The 12578-nt window shown below is 44.4% G+C and overlaps 1 protein-coding gene across 2 annotated transcripts in view; it reads right to left on the bottom strand.

Moving 5' to 3' along the window:
* SFMBT2 (Scm like with four mbt domains 2) overlaps window positions 1-12578 on the bottom strand; it is a 206900-nt gene that overhangs the window by 22012 nt on the left and 172310 nt on the right. For both annotated transcript variants that reach the window (XM_014455527.2, XM_023753558.1), the window contains 2 exons: window positions 11401-11471; window positions 8448-8587 (listed from right to left, as the gene is read on the bottom strand). In XM_014455527.2, the coding sequence (XP_014311013.1) occupies window positions 8448-8587; window positions 11401-11471 (211 nt within the window). The remainder of the gene's footprint in view (window positions 1-8447; window positions 8588-11400; window positions 11472-12578) is intronic.

Here is a 12578-nt window from a genome sequence, read left to right as displayed (position 1 = left end):
CCATAGTTAGACTGCATGACTACACCCCACAAAACATCGGAATGCAGCTCATGGTGAGGCTCTTGACCAGAAAGGGGAGCATGGACCCTGTCTCCAATGAACTAGCAGGACATAATTCATGCTGGAGCAATGCCTCGCTCGACTTCTTAGAGTTCACGAATTGTTTGTTGAGAACATAACTTCTATGCAGAAGCCCCCACACTGTGTTATACAGCAGAAAGGCAATAACCTTTGTATTGGATAGATCCCAGATCAAATCCCAGTTCCATCCCTTAGAAGCTGTGAGTCCTTAGACAAGATGCTTGACTACATTTCCCCCTGTGTATAATGGGGGCACTGCCCTTTATCTGGTTCATAATGAAGGGGGTCAGAATACGCCACCTCAAAATATGCCACTTGGACATTGGATTACTTTGCAGTGAAGGCAAGTGAGAAACAGCAGACGCTGCCCTCCGCTTTCAGCCAGGAGCAGGGCTTCAACTTCCCCCTGTGAAGGCGTCGGTCTCCTCTCTGCCATACCAGAAAGAGAACAACCCTCCTCACTGGGGAAAGAAAGATGGCACAGAGATGACTCTGCACAAACAAACCTTAGGAGAAGAGCCCTTATCTTCCAACTGTTTACCCTGCAAATCCACCTTCCCGCAATACCACCCCTAGAAGCCCCAACCCCTTTTCCTGTGCTATCACCTCTCCATAATTTACTGCCTTTTGTTAAAATGGTATGGAGAAATCTTTCCCTTCTTTTTTGTGAGGCCTGTGTGCACTCAAAATAAACCCTTACTCTGTCTTTTGTCAGTTTCATTTGCAGGCCCCAGCTACTGAATTTAAGAGGAAAAGATTTTCCTATTCTACAACAAGGGTATTTTGAGAAATAAAGGAGGGAGTAATTTTGCGTAGCAAAATATTTAAAGGTAGCCCTCTTCCTAACAGCAATGCAGCCCTCTCATCAACCCATAAACTAAACTCTCCTGTCCTCTTGGCCTCTCTCCCCATTGGCCCGTACTGGTTAGACTGCATGGTCCTTTCACTCTGTCTCCTTGCACCTTTGCAAAATAACTTGCCTTAGAAGCTCCTTGACTTTCTTTTTACTGCTTCCTCTTCAGAACCAAACATCTCATAAAAATAATTTATACTTTCAAATTATTCATCTTCAATTTAATTCTCAGCCTACCCAAATACAGTTTCCTCTCTAGCCACTACACAGAAATGCTTGGCGAAAGGGCCCCAGTGACCTAACGTTAAATCCAGTGAGCGCTTCCGTCTTTCTGGAGCTGGCCACAGGCTCAGCGTGCACCCCACTCTCAGTCCTGCAAGGCCGCTTTGCTCTCCTCCCTCTGCTCCATCAGCCTCAGGGTTTGTTCAGAAAATAGTGAGTGGGTCAGGGTATGGGGAAGAGGCGAGGAATAACTAGAGGGAGGACTAGACAAAGAGGAGGGAAGAGCATAAATGCTCTTAGCAGGGGAAGGAGCAGGCTCTGCAGCGGTGTTTGGTACACAGGCCCTACTCAGTGTCAGCTGCCTTCTCCCGCTCCTCCCCCTTCATGTACAAAGGTAGCACTCAAAATACTGTGAAAATCGGTGGGATTTTTTTTCCCCGTTCACCTCATGAAATTAGGCTAAACCATGATTTCCTTTCATATTCGGTCTTGTGAAAAGTTTTCCCCCCCAAAACAAAAATTACTCAGATAATTTCCAACCTCAACTGTATCCCGTGCTTAAATTATGACTATGTTGAAAGTGCAGAGAATCCCTTAATATAGACAAATTAAATCTTTAAGTGTCAAAATTAGAAAATACTTCAGAATGCAAATATGGCTCCCACAACCTGGGTTCAGCTGGTTTAGTGGGAAGATGACAGATAGATTGAAGGTTTGCAATGTGTTGAAAATCCACCACGGTAAAGGCCGTCAAACACTGGAAATCAGGAAGACGCGCTCTGAGAGAAGACAGGACCCAGACAGTCTTCTCTTTTCTTTAGCCCAAACGTAACCTTCCAACGAAGCCAGAGAAAAGCAGGAAACGAGCTTTGGCAAGAAGACAAGGCAAGGAACTCTTTCAAGTTATTGACCCTTGAAAGTGGGTGTTTTCACTCTGTCTCCACTACATCTAATAGACTCATAACAAATTATGTAATGATAACTGTTATGCTCATCTCTCCTTTTGTTATTAGTTGCAAAAACTCTAATAATACCAGTAACAATCTGACATTTTACCAGGTGGAGGACTGCTTTGGCCAAACCAGCCTCCACCTTTATTTAGATTTGTACACACTTGTGCTTTGCCAGCCTTCCCAAACACTCTCTAGGGCCTGCTGGTGCCTGCTAGTGTGCGTGTTAGAGCTTATCACTCCCGGCGAGCTGGGTACATGGTTTTTAATGGGTTAATGTCCAGCATACACTTAAGACAGCAGGGACAACAACACAGAATTCAGGAGGCACGTCCACATCTTCGCTTTTGTTGACTGACAACCAGATGTCACCTGGGCGAGATGTTTCCTCTGCCCATCAGGACCTGAAAAGTGTAAGTCCTTTCTCTGAGGCCATATTTCCTGCTGCCTCAACACCACCTTCTCTCAATTACACCAGTAAATACATGGATGCTTTGAAAAATAAACGCTATCGTCATTTTCGCTACAGTATCATTTACACATAGTTAAGGTGACTTTGGATTTCTTACTTTCTGGGTTCCCACACAAAGCTCTAGTTTTTAAAAGCTGTGACAGGTAGCCCAGGACAAATGCTCACAGATACATAATAAAGGAGAAAGTCAAACAAGTCATGGCAAACTCCCCAAATGTGGGAAATAAACACTTTAATCAAAACCAAGAGATTGAGGGAAATAGCTTAATGTGCTGGAAAAATTATCTACAAGTAACAACTGAAGCCAAATTTCAAACTGCCAGGTCCCAGTGAAAACTTCCAAGTCTGGAGGCTTTGGGGGGGGGAGTGGGCGGCGGTAACTTCCCCTCTCTGGGGCGCTCCCTCACTATTTGCAGTTCAGCATCTCTGGCTGAGGGTGGGGAGGGAAGGAAGGCCATGAGTTCCAAGGGTTCTGAGCAAATAGGGCCCCAGCCTTGTGCAACCACAGGGTTTCTTTGGAACCTCCTGCTTCAAACACCTAGTTCACATGTCAGTGGAGCAGAGCAGAGTCAGTGCAGGGCCCCGAACGCTCACTAACGGCGGGTCTGTACCCTCGCTTTCTGCTTCAGATTCTTTCAGTCTCTTGCGATGTTGGAAATCATACTTCACCTGACTGGCTTCTATTTAGTCATACTTCATGGAAGAATCCCAAAGTCAGAGATTATCAGATGCCTGTGTTAGGCAAATTTCCTATTTCCTCAATCCAATCCCTGCGAGCCAGTAAACCAATCCCTGCGAGCCAGTAAAAAAACAAAAATAAGGCTCTGGGTCCTGAGCCATACAGAGCACACAAAACTCTCTGACACAGCAACTGGAAATGAGACTGAGGGTACACAGAGAGAGCGACCCCTGTAAGAGTCATCTTTTCTATCCTCCATCTTATTGTCAAGGCAACAAACAGCACTGGGCTCCAGATTTAAAAGCCACCACGTCTACTGCTCCCACTGACCCGAGATAACACAGAACTGGGTGTTATTCTAATACAGCCAGGACAGGTTCTGCTGGTGTATTTGTGTTCATGTGGGCTTGTCACCAAGAGGCAGGCCTAGAGGCAAGGAGAGAAGATGGAGCCCCCTCCTGTCTGCAGGGGTTCTGTCCACTCTCTGAGGAAGGGCCCACATCTCTTGCTCACATAACCCCTCAGCTTCTAGCACAGTGCCTGCCCGGTACATGGTTGTGACTCATGAATTTCTCAGGACACGAAGGAACGGATGGATAGATGGAGGAGTCTGATTCACTGCTGTGTTCCCAGGGCTCAGGGAACCTGAGATGGCTGCGGCTGAACACCTCGGGATTCAAAAGATTCTACAAAGATTGCAGGTAGACAAAAAGAAATATACATGGACCACAGTGGCACCATGCAGTCCCCACCTCATTATTCCTGCACTTTCTGAATGCAGTCCCCACCTCATTATTCCTGCACTTTCTGAAGCCACAGAAGCAGATTGAGAAGACCAGTGCTCAAGGTTATCACAACCTGTCCTCTTAATCATTTCTAAACCATTGCACCCCTTAACTAGGCTGTGTTGAAGAGTACCAAAGTGACTCTTCTAGATACGACAGCTAGAAAGACAGAAAGATAGAATAAATGATACCAAGATGATGGATGGATGGACATATGATAGAATAAAAGAAAGAGAGAAAGATAGATCAACAGATATGGATGGATGGATAGATGGTAGAAAGATAGCTGGATGGATAGGGATGGTAGAAAGATAGCTGGATGGATAGGGAGGCGGGTGAACTGAGTTGGGATTGTGTGGGTGCACACATGTTACCTGCATTTCACTCATCAGGAACAACATTCCCACCTTGGCAGAGCAGAAGCTCCGCCTATCTCACTTACTGTATCATGTCACTCTATACCATCATACGCGGACTGACCCTGATGTTAGGTGGAGTGCACAGGTCTCCAGTCAGCGTCTCTGGCCCTCTCAACCAGGGGGGCAGAAGTTATGTTGGAGGAAAGAATAAACCACGGAGGGTCAGCCCTTCAGAAGTTTCCCTGAGTGTTTGGGACTCGAGTCGCTTTCCCCGAAGCCTTCTTTTAAGCAGCAGAAAGAGGAGGAAAGCGAGCAGAACATCGGGTGCTCTATTTTTATCTTTTCGTGGAGTGCACAACTTGTCGATTTTCCCGTGATAAACGTTCATCCCTTGCATGACTGACCCACGCTGCCAAAAAGCAGCGCATAAAACACAGGCCATTTCTGCTGCCGAGCTAGCACGTCCCACAGCGACAACCAGCTTCACGCATCCAAGGGCGATGGGCAAAATGTGACAAGGACTCTCAGAGATTCCCCTCTGGAAGTGACAGGTTCCTCGTTTTTGCTAAAAACAGGTGACACACTGGCTTTAAATATCTTAAACCAAATAAGGTTTAGGAAAACCACGAATATTCCCTAGTCTCTGTAACCTACCAGGGACCTTTCCGGCTGTGCCACCTTGACATCCACGGCCTTTAGAGACCACACAATCCTTCCCAAACTGGTGTTGTCAGTCATTTCTACCAGTAGGACTGGGTCGCTGTTCTCCTGTTTCATCACGTGTCTATCAGAAGATGGCCTTTTCATGGAGGACACAGTGACATGAGTAAACACGTCACTACATGTTCCACTCTCCCATTCTGCCGCACTCAGGCTGGCTCACTCACGTATGCTCTTTCACACACGGACACGGCACCCGCCTCATCTCTCTGTACATGAAAAAAGGACCACAGACCTGGTGACTGCATAGAAAGCAAATTCCCCAACACCTTTGTGAATGGCCAACAAGAATGAGGCTAACAATCTCTGAGGAGGGGCAGGCTTAGGATACTAAAACTTCATGAGTCTGCCCAGGGCCACATAGGCCTGTTGTCTATGTGTATATCTGGGAGACCTTGGCATCCCTGGGGACAGGACAGTCCTGGCTGGCGATGATGAGGCTGAGCATACAGGTTTAATTTATGACACTGACCACCACTTACTGCCTGTACTCACAGGTCCCACCCTCCATGCAACAAGGTCCAGGATCCCATAAAAACACCCCCGCCCCCGAGGGGGCATCAGCAGGCTCCTCCCCTGTCCCGGGCCCCAGGCCTGCTTGTTCTGAGTCTCCTCATGGGGGATGACCGGACGTGACTGGGCCACCTGCCGGCTCTGGCACCAGCTCCTTAGAGTCACCTACCTGCCTGGGCAGCACCCTGCGGGAACTGAGCCAGACACAGCTCTTAGCCCCTCAAACCCTCACTCAAGTCGAATGCTTAGCACGCACACTGACCAGAGGTGAACAGAGACACACATTAATCATCACTTTTGCCAGAAACATCCTCCTCTCTGGGATACCGCCCTCTGAGTTCAGGACCCCTCTTCACAGTTCTCCACAGGCCCGCTCTGCATCTAGACCCACAGACATTATCTGCTTCTAGCAGAGCAGACAGAGGGAAGGCACTATCACTTCACGTTTCCAAAGATACGAAAGAAGCCTGTAACTGCTAGCACCACCAATGACCTGAAAAAAGCAAATGCACTCTGTCTTTCTCCAATTACCTCATTCTCGGGGAATAAAATGAAATTTGAAACCACACAGAGGTTCTGGTGCTGAAGGGAGAGCATTAGCATAAATATTGGCTTGGCGGAACTTACATTTTTCTTGCGCTTCCAGAACTGAAGTGCTGGCTTTTTTTTTTTTCTTCCCCTTCCTGCCTCATGCATTTTCTGAACATCAGCAGAAAACTAGTTTTGTCATCAGAAAACTACTCTGGCCTGGCTTTTAAATCTGGCTGCTGGCACCTATCGGAGAATTGATCAGGGATAACTACTTTTGACTTAAAAATCATGTAGTAAAAGTAAAATAACCAACTGCTAAAGAGAGATGGAACCGAAGGTCATCTTGTTTGCTAACAGAGTCGGCAGGCGACCCAAGAGCTCGTTTTAATAACTGGGATGTGTGGTGTAAAGGGTGTTGCACCTGTCAGTTCACTGCATTGTCATCCGCTCCCGTGTTCTGTTCTGATCACTCACAGTGGAAACAGGCAGACAAACTGCTGTAGCAAAAATGCACTCAGCCCCAAAGCACTGGCAAACTGAAGAGTCAATTCTCTGTCCCCGGGTCTTACTTTCTATCATGACAGAAATCCTCACAGGTAATCCTGGTTTGAGTTCTTTGATTGAATCTAACATCTGTAGGGATCTACAGTCTGGGCCAATTGGAGTAAACCAGTGGTCCCACCTCCCATTTACCCACATACCTTTCAGAGGTATCCCTGAAAGATGAGATTTTTTTTTTCTTTTCTAAATATAACACTCTTTTAACCTATGAATTATCCCCAGTCTTAAGACCTACCCTATTCTCCAGCCACACATGACCACCTTCATTACCCAGACACACCTTGCACTGCTACCTGTGGACTCTCCCATGCTGTGCGTTCAAGGTTCTATTTACTTCACCTGAGCCAGAGCAAGCGTCCCTTGGCATGTACTGTCACTTCCTCCCTGTGCTCCTGGAGTCTCTGTTGTGTGCTCTGTTGTGTATATCAAGCTCAGAGTCATGTCATCTCCTCAACAGGAGCTTGAGACCCAAACAAGCAGAGGGCAGATGATTGTCTGACCAACGACTTCATGCAGTGCCTGGCTCCTCAGAGTTGCCTATCCAATATTTGTTCAATGGATAAGGAATTGTTGTGCCCAAGGGATTAAAACACATTCATCACGGTATAGTAGCAATAAAGAAGATATATGTGGTGTCCTTTTTCTTCAGAGAAAGCACTGATGTGTGTGAAAAATGCAGACAGTTCAAGAGCCGTTCGGAAATAGTTCCAAATTCCAGTCTGTGTCCAAACATTGTCCGGGGCTAAGCTATAAAAATGTAACCGAGGGAAACCTCCACCAGCGTGATTAGGCTTCACCTCCACCTGCAAGTTGTTTCCCAGAGGCAGGAAGAGAAATGGGAAACAATACCATCTAAGTCAGCGGTTCTCAACCTGGGGGTCGAACAACCCTTTCACAGGGGTGGCCTAAGACCATGGGAAAACACATATATAATTACATATTGTTTTTGTGATTAATCACTATGCTTTAATTATGTTTAATTTGTAACAATGAAAATACATCCTGCATATCAGATATTTATATTACGATTCATAACAGTAGCAAAATTACAGTTATGAAGTAGCAACGAAAATAATTTTAAGGTTAGGGGTCACTACAACATGAGGAACTGTATTAAAGGGTCACGGCATCAGGAAGGTTGAGAACCACTGATCTAAGTGATGCACGGCCTGGGCTCTGTCTGGATGCAACCGCAGCACAAACCTGATGCAAGTGCCCAGAGCCAGAGCCCATGGAAGCTTTCTTCACGCACCTCCTCCTCCCTTGTACTGTGAGGGAGGGAAAAAGCCGCCACTCCTGACCCGGCTGAAGGGTGTCCATTCTTAACCACACCCTCCACCGCCACAGGAAGCCCTTTCTTTTGCTGTTCCAGGCTACTTACTTCTTCAGGGAAACCTTCACTCTCCAGCTCTGAACCCTCACACCACACACAACTGGTCTTTCCTCTGTCTTCCCAAAGCTCTATTCAGACCTAGTGCAATGTTTCCCCTGACTCAGAGGATGGTATGTAACCCCTCCCACTAGACTGTGGGACTTTCCTGGGCAGAAACACTGTTTTCCATCTTCGTACGACCAGCTTGCAGCCCGCAGAATTGAGAAAGGGGGTGCTTGGTCAATGTCACCCGAATTGGTCCACATTTCCATTATCTCCTGCAGAAACTGCACCTACACCTTAAGCACCCTGTGGAGATAAGCCAAATGCAACCGTGAAAGCACTTTACCTCTTTCAGAACCAGCACGCATTTGCCTGGTCCCACCGACTGAGGTAGCTCTGCGATCCTCCCCTTGTTTAGGTAAGGGCCTGAGAAGCACCTGTGATTGATGAAGAGCTGAGGACAGCAGTATTTCCCGTTGACAGGACCTGTGGGAAGAGCAACACAGCTGAGACTTTAGGAAGCAACAAAAAGCTTGCTTAGTCCATTTGGTTGGCAAAATTACCCAGAGGCACACTGGCATACTGCGACTTAATATCAGAACGTTTTGCTGGGGTCCAATCCCAGCGGGTCCAGGGGTCCCCAAAGGTGTGGACGGAGTCGGCAAAGAAGGAATGACACGAAGACAGCCTTCAGTTGATCAGCAGCCTAGTCAGGACCTCTAGCCAGGATCTCCAGCCAAAATTCTGGTCGGAGTTCTGGTTAGGAACTGATCAGGATCTGATGTTTATTGTCTTGTTACATCCGTATTTATACCAGCCGATTTTAATCCTGTCAATTTCTATTACAAAGGTTAGGGCGTTTCTTATCTCCATTCTAGGGAGTAAAGATTATGTAGCTTAACTACCCGCCTGGCACTTAATTAAGGGGTTGTATCCCCTCCCTAACCTCAGGGAAAGATCCCCACCTGGGGAAAAAACCTTTCTCGGAGAGGTGACCTTGGTTAAAACACATGGCGCTAAAGAGAGCAAACATATTAAGAACAATATGCTATATATGCCAGGTCCCTTGAAACATATGCTGTGCAGATGTTTCTTTCCTGCAGCGACTGTGTCAAGCAGCAAGGATGGACCGGCTCCCGGCAACGTTTTATAGACACAATACTGTCTTAGAAATCCTGATTATTTTTCTAGCATATAAAATAAATTTTCTGTTTACCATGCAGTATTCAAGACACACACGAAATGCAAATATTAAGACAATGATAACTAAGGGGGGAAATCACATTGCATAGCTAAGTTCCCCTGTGTGTCCTACCCCAGAAATTCCTCTCAAAGGTAGCTACTACCCTGCATTGGTACTTATCATTCCCATGCAAGTCTATAAATTCTACCACACACATATAGCACATATAGGTATGTGTGTAACAACAAGATATATATATATATATATATATTCCATAAATGGTTTTCAGCAACATTTGGTGGTTCAACATGAAGTTTTTGAGATCCACCCAAGTTGGTAAATAATTATCCAGAACATGTATTCATTGTTTTCACTTCATTTTTTATTATTCCATTGTAAGAATATATTACAATTGAGTTTTCCATTCTTTTATTGATGGACATTACGTTGCTTCCACTTTCTCAATGTCACCATCAGTGCTTTACTGAATACACTGTAAAAATCATCTGCGTATCTTTAGTTTTACTAGATATGGCCAAACTGTTCTCCCAATGACTGCCCAAACGGGTCCTCGAATAAGCACTGTGTAAGAGTGCCTGGTCTCCCACCCAGGCCAACAGAGGTATTGCAGGGCTTCTTCATTTTGCCAATCTGACGGATGTGAAATGTTCCTTACAGAGGCTTTGATGTCCACTTCCCTCACTATTCTTTCAACTTAGAAAGTGAACCAGGCAAGTGATTGGTCTAGTTCAGTGGTCGGCAAACTCATTAGTCAACAGAGCCAAATATCAACAGTACTTCTTCAAAATAGACTCGCCCAGGCCGAAAACTGACTTCTGCGCATGGGCCACGAAGTTTCAATCGCACTGTACGTGCACTCGCACGTGGTATTTTGTGGAAGAGCCACACTCAAGGGGCCAAAGAGCCGCATGTGGCTCGCGAGCCACAATTTGCCGACCACGGGTCTAGTTGTATCTGGAGCTGCCACGGGGAAAAGGAGAATTACAACACGGTAAGATGTCACTCCAAACTTCTTGATGCCTAAAAACACAGACTGAGGCTTCACTTTCAGCCAAGGACTCAGGCTCTGCCACTGCTGCTCCAAGCTAAGCTACACTCACAGTGGCATTTCTGTAGAACAACTGTTATAGTTAAGATGGTAATTTAACAATCCAGGAGGTTTTGTTCTCATGGGACTTCAACTCAAAACCAACAGGTAACAAGAGGTAGTAAAATAACAATTACAGACTCTGAATGAGTAGCAGACACAGTACTTTTAAAACCATTCTAAGTTTGAATGCTATACAACAGGCTAAAAAATTTAGTCTACAACTGCATTACACGGGAATTTTTGGGTAGGATTACTCTGCCCAGACCTTTAGGAAAAAACCATTTTAGTAAGTCGACTCATAAAACTGCTCTCTTTATGATAAAGATAACTTTAACTAATAGGGTTTTTCCACAGCATAAAGCTTTTAAACCTGGAATTCAGAGCAGGTTTCACTTTGACTAGAAAATAGAATTCTTAATCAAATATATTACTGAGTGTACCAACGTGTCTATAATCAGATTTGTGGTCAAAGGCTAATTCACATCTGCGTTTCCAAAGATCACTGTAAGATATAGGACTTTACATATTAAAAACATATTATTCACAACCAGTTATTCAAACACAGGGGGTTTTAAAGAACGATTCAAAAGCCTGCAGGGATTTAAGTATAAACCACTACGGTAAAATGCAAGTGGAACTGACATAAAATGTAAAAAGGGAATGTCCGATAATTATTACTTTCAACTCCTTCTTTTTCTGCATGATTTTTCATGATACAGCCTTAAATGGGCTCATAATTTCTAATTAGCACATGGACCCTTTTCCTGTAGACCAAGAGAACTGTCTAGAGCTACTGACCAAAAAGCAGAAAAGAAGAGGCACAAAGAATTTAACTTAGAAAAAACACACATTTTTATAACGTTATCCATTAATAAGTAGCAACAGAGTACAAGAGAATAGGCTCAAAGCTGAAATATTCACATATTGACCTAAAAATATATTCATGTCTCCACTCATAACAACAAATTGGGAAGTGACAGAGAGCCCTAAAATGGGTTCATTTACCTGTGGTTTCCAGGTGAGGAAATAAACAATGGTCATGAGGTATTTTCTCAACAGGCACTGTGGATGTCAACCTGTTGATAAAGAAAACAAAACTCTCATGGGTTCACACTGTATGGAAAACCATTGCATTCCAAAGTCTTCTTACAACTTAAAGTGACTATTAGAGAAATCCAAGCTAAGAGTCTAGTAAGACAGGATGTGTGCATCTAGGAGCAACCTCACTAAGAATATATAAAAAGATGATTTAGATTGTTCTCAAATTCTTGTAATAACCCTAAGACACCTGACCTTGAGTGGTCATCACTGATTAATGAGGTTCTTCTAGGTCACTCCTGGGCTGGTCTTTTGTTATAGAATTATAATAATGTCCTTAATGATATTTTAGACATGAAGAAATATCAACTTACATTTATTTTAATTAAAGTCAGATTTCTCTCTAATGTCTAATTGAAAACCACTTCTGCTGACCTTTGGTTTTGGGTGACTGTGTTTGTGTGGGTCATGGCCACACTGAGAACAAGACCTTCAAAGAAAACCCATCAATGATGGTTCTTAAAATGTGCAGTAGGCTTATTCTAAGACAAAAGTCTACATTCTAGTTCAGTAAAAAGTTGCTGAATAAATACAAAGCGATGTAGCCTTAGGGGAAAAAAGAATGGGTTTCACAGGGCCTCTAGGTTGGCTGGATAGAAAACACACTTGAAAAGCTACATAAAGTTGAAGTAAACCAATAGGAGAGATATAAGTTGGGTGTCCATGGCACTGGTTCTCAAAGTGGGGGCCTCTAAACTGGCAGATCAGTGTAACCTTGGAACTTGTTAGACATGCTGAGTTGGGTGTTTTGGAGATGGGCACCTAGCTGCCTGTGTTTGACGAACAGTCTGGCAAAGAAAGGGTGAAACCCTTTCTTTAAGGAGTTAGGTATTCAAATATGGATTCAATGATGAAAGCATTATTTTATTATTTATTCTCTATTTCAATGTTGGAGTCACATTATTAACTTGATACACTGTTTAGAAATGAATGTGCGAGAAATTCTGTTATCCACATTTCAATAACAATGCAGCTATTATTCAATTTCATTTTATTTAAATTTAAACATGAAAAATGCGGTTTTTAATTTCATTTCCATCACTAGATTAAGAAAACAGAAAGGCTTGGCAAGGGATATGTATGTT

The sequence above is a fragment of the Myotis lucifugus genome, unplaced genomic scaffold, assembly GCF_000147115.1.
Source record: "Myotis lucifugus unplaced genomic scaffold, Myoluc2.0 scaffold_47, whole genome shotgun sequence".
Classification (NCBI taxonomy): domain Eukaryota; kingdom Metazoa; phylum Chordata; class Mammalia; order Chiroptera; family Vespertilionidae; genus Myotis; species Myotis lucifugus.
The sequence above is the reverse complement of the archived record's forward strand: the minus strand, read 5'-3'. Positions and strand labels throughout refer to the sequence as shown.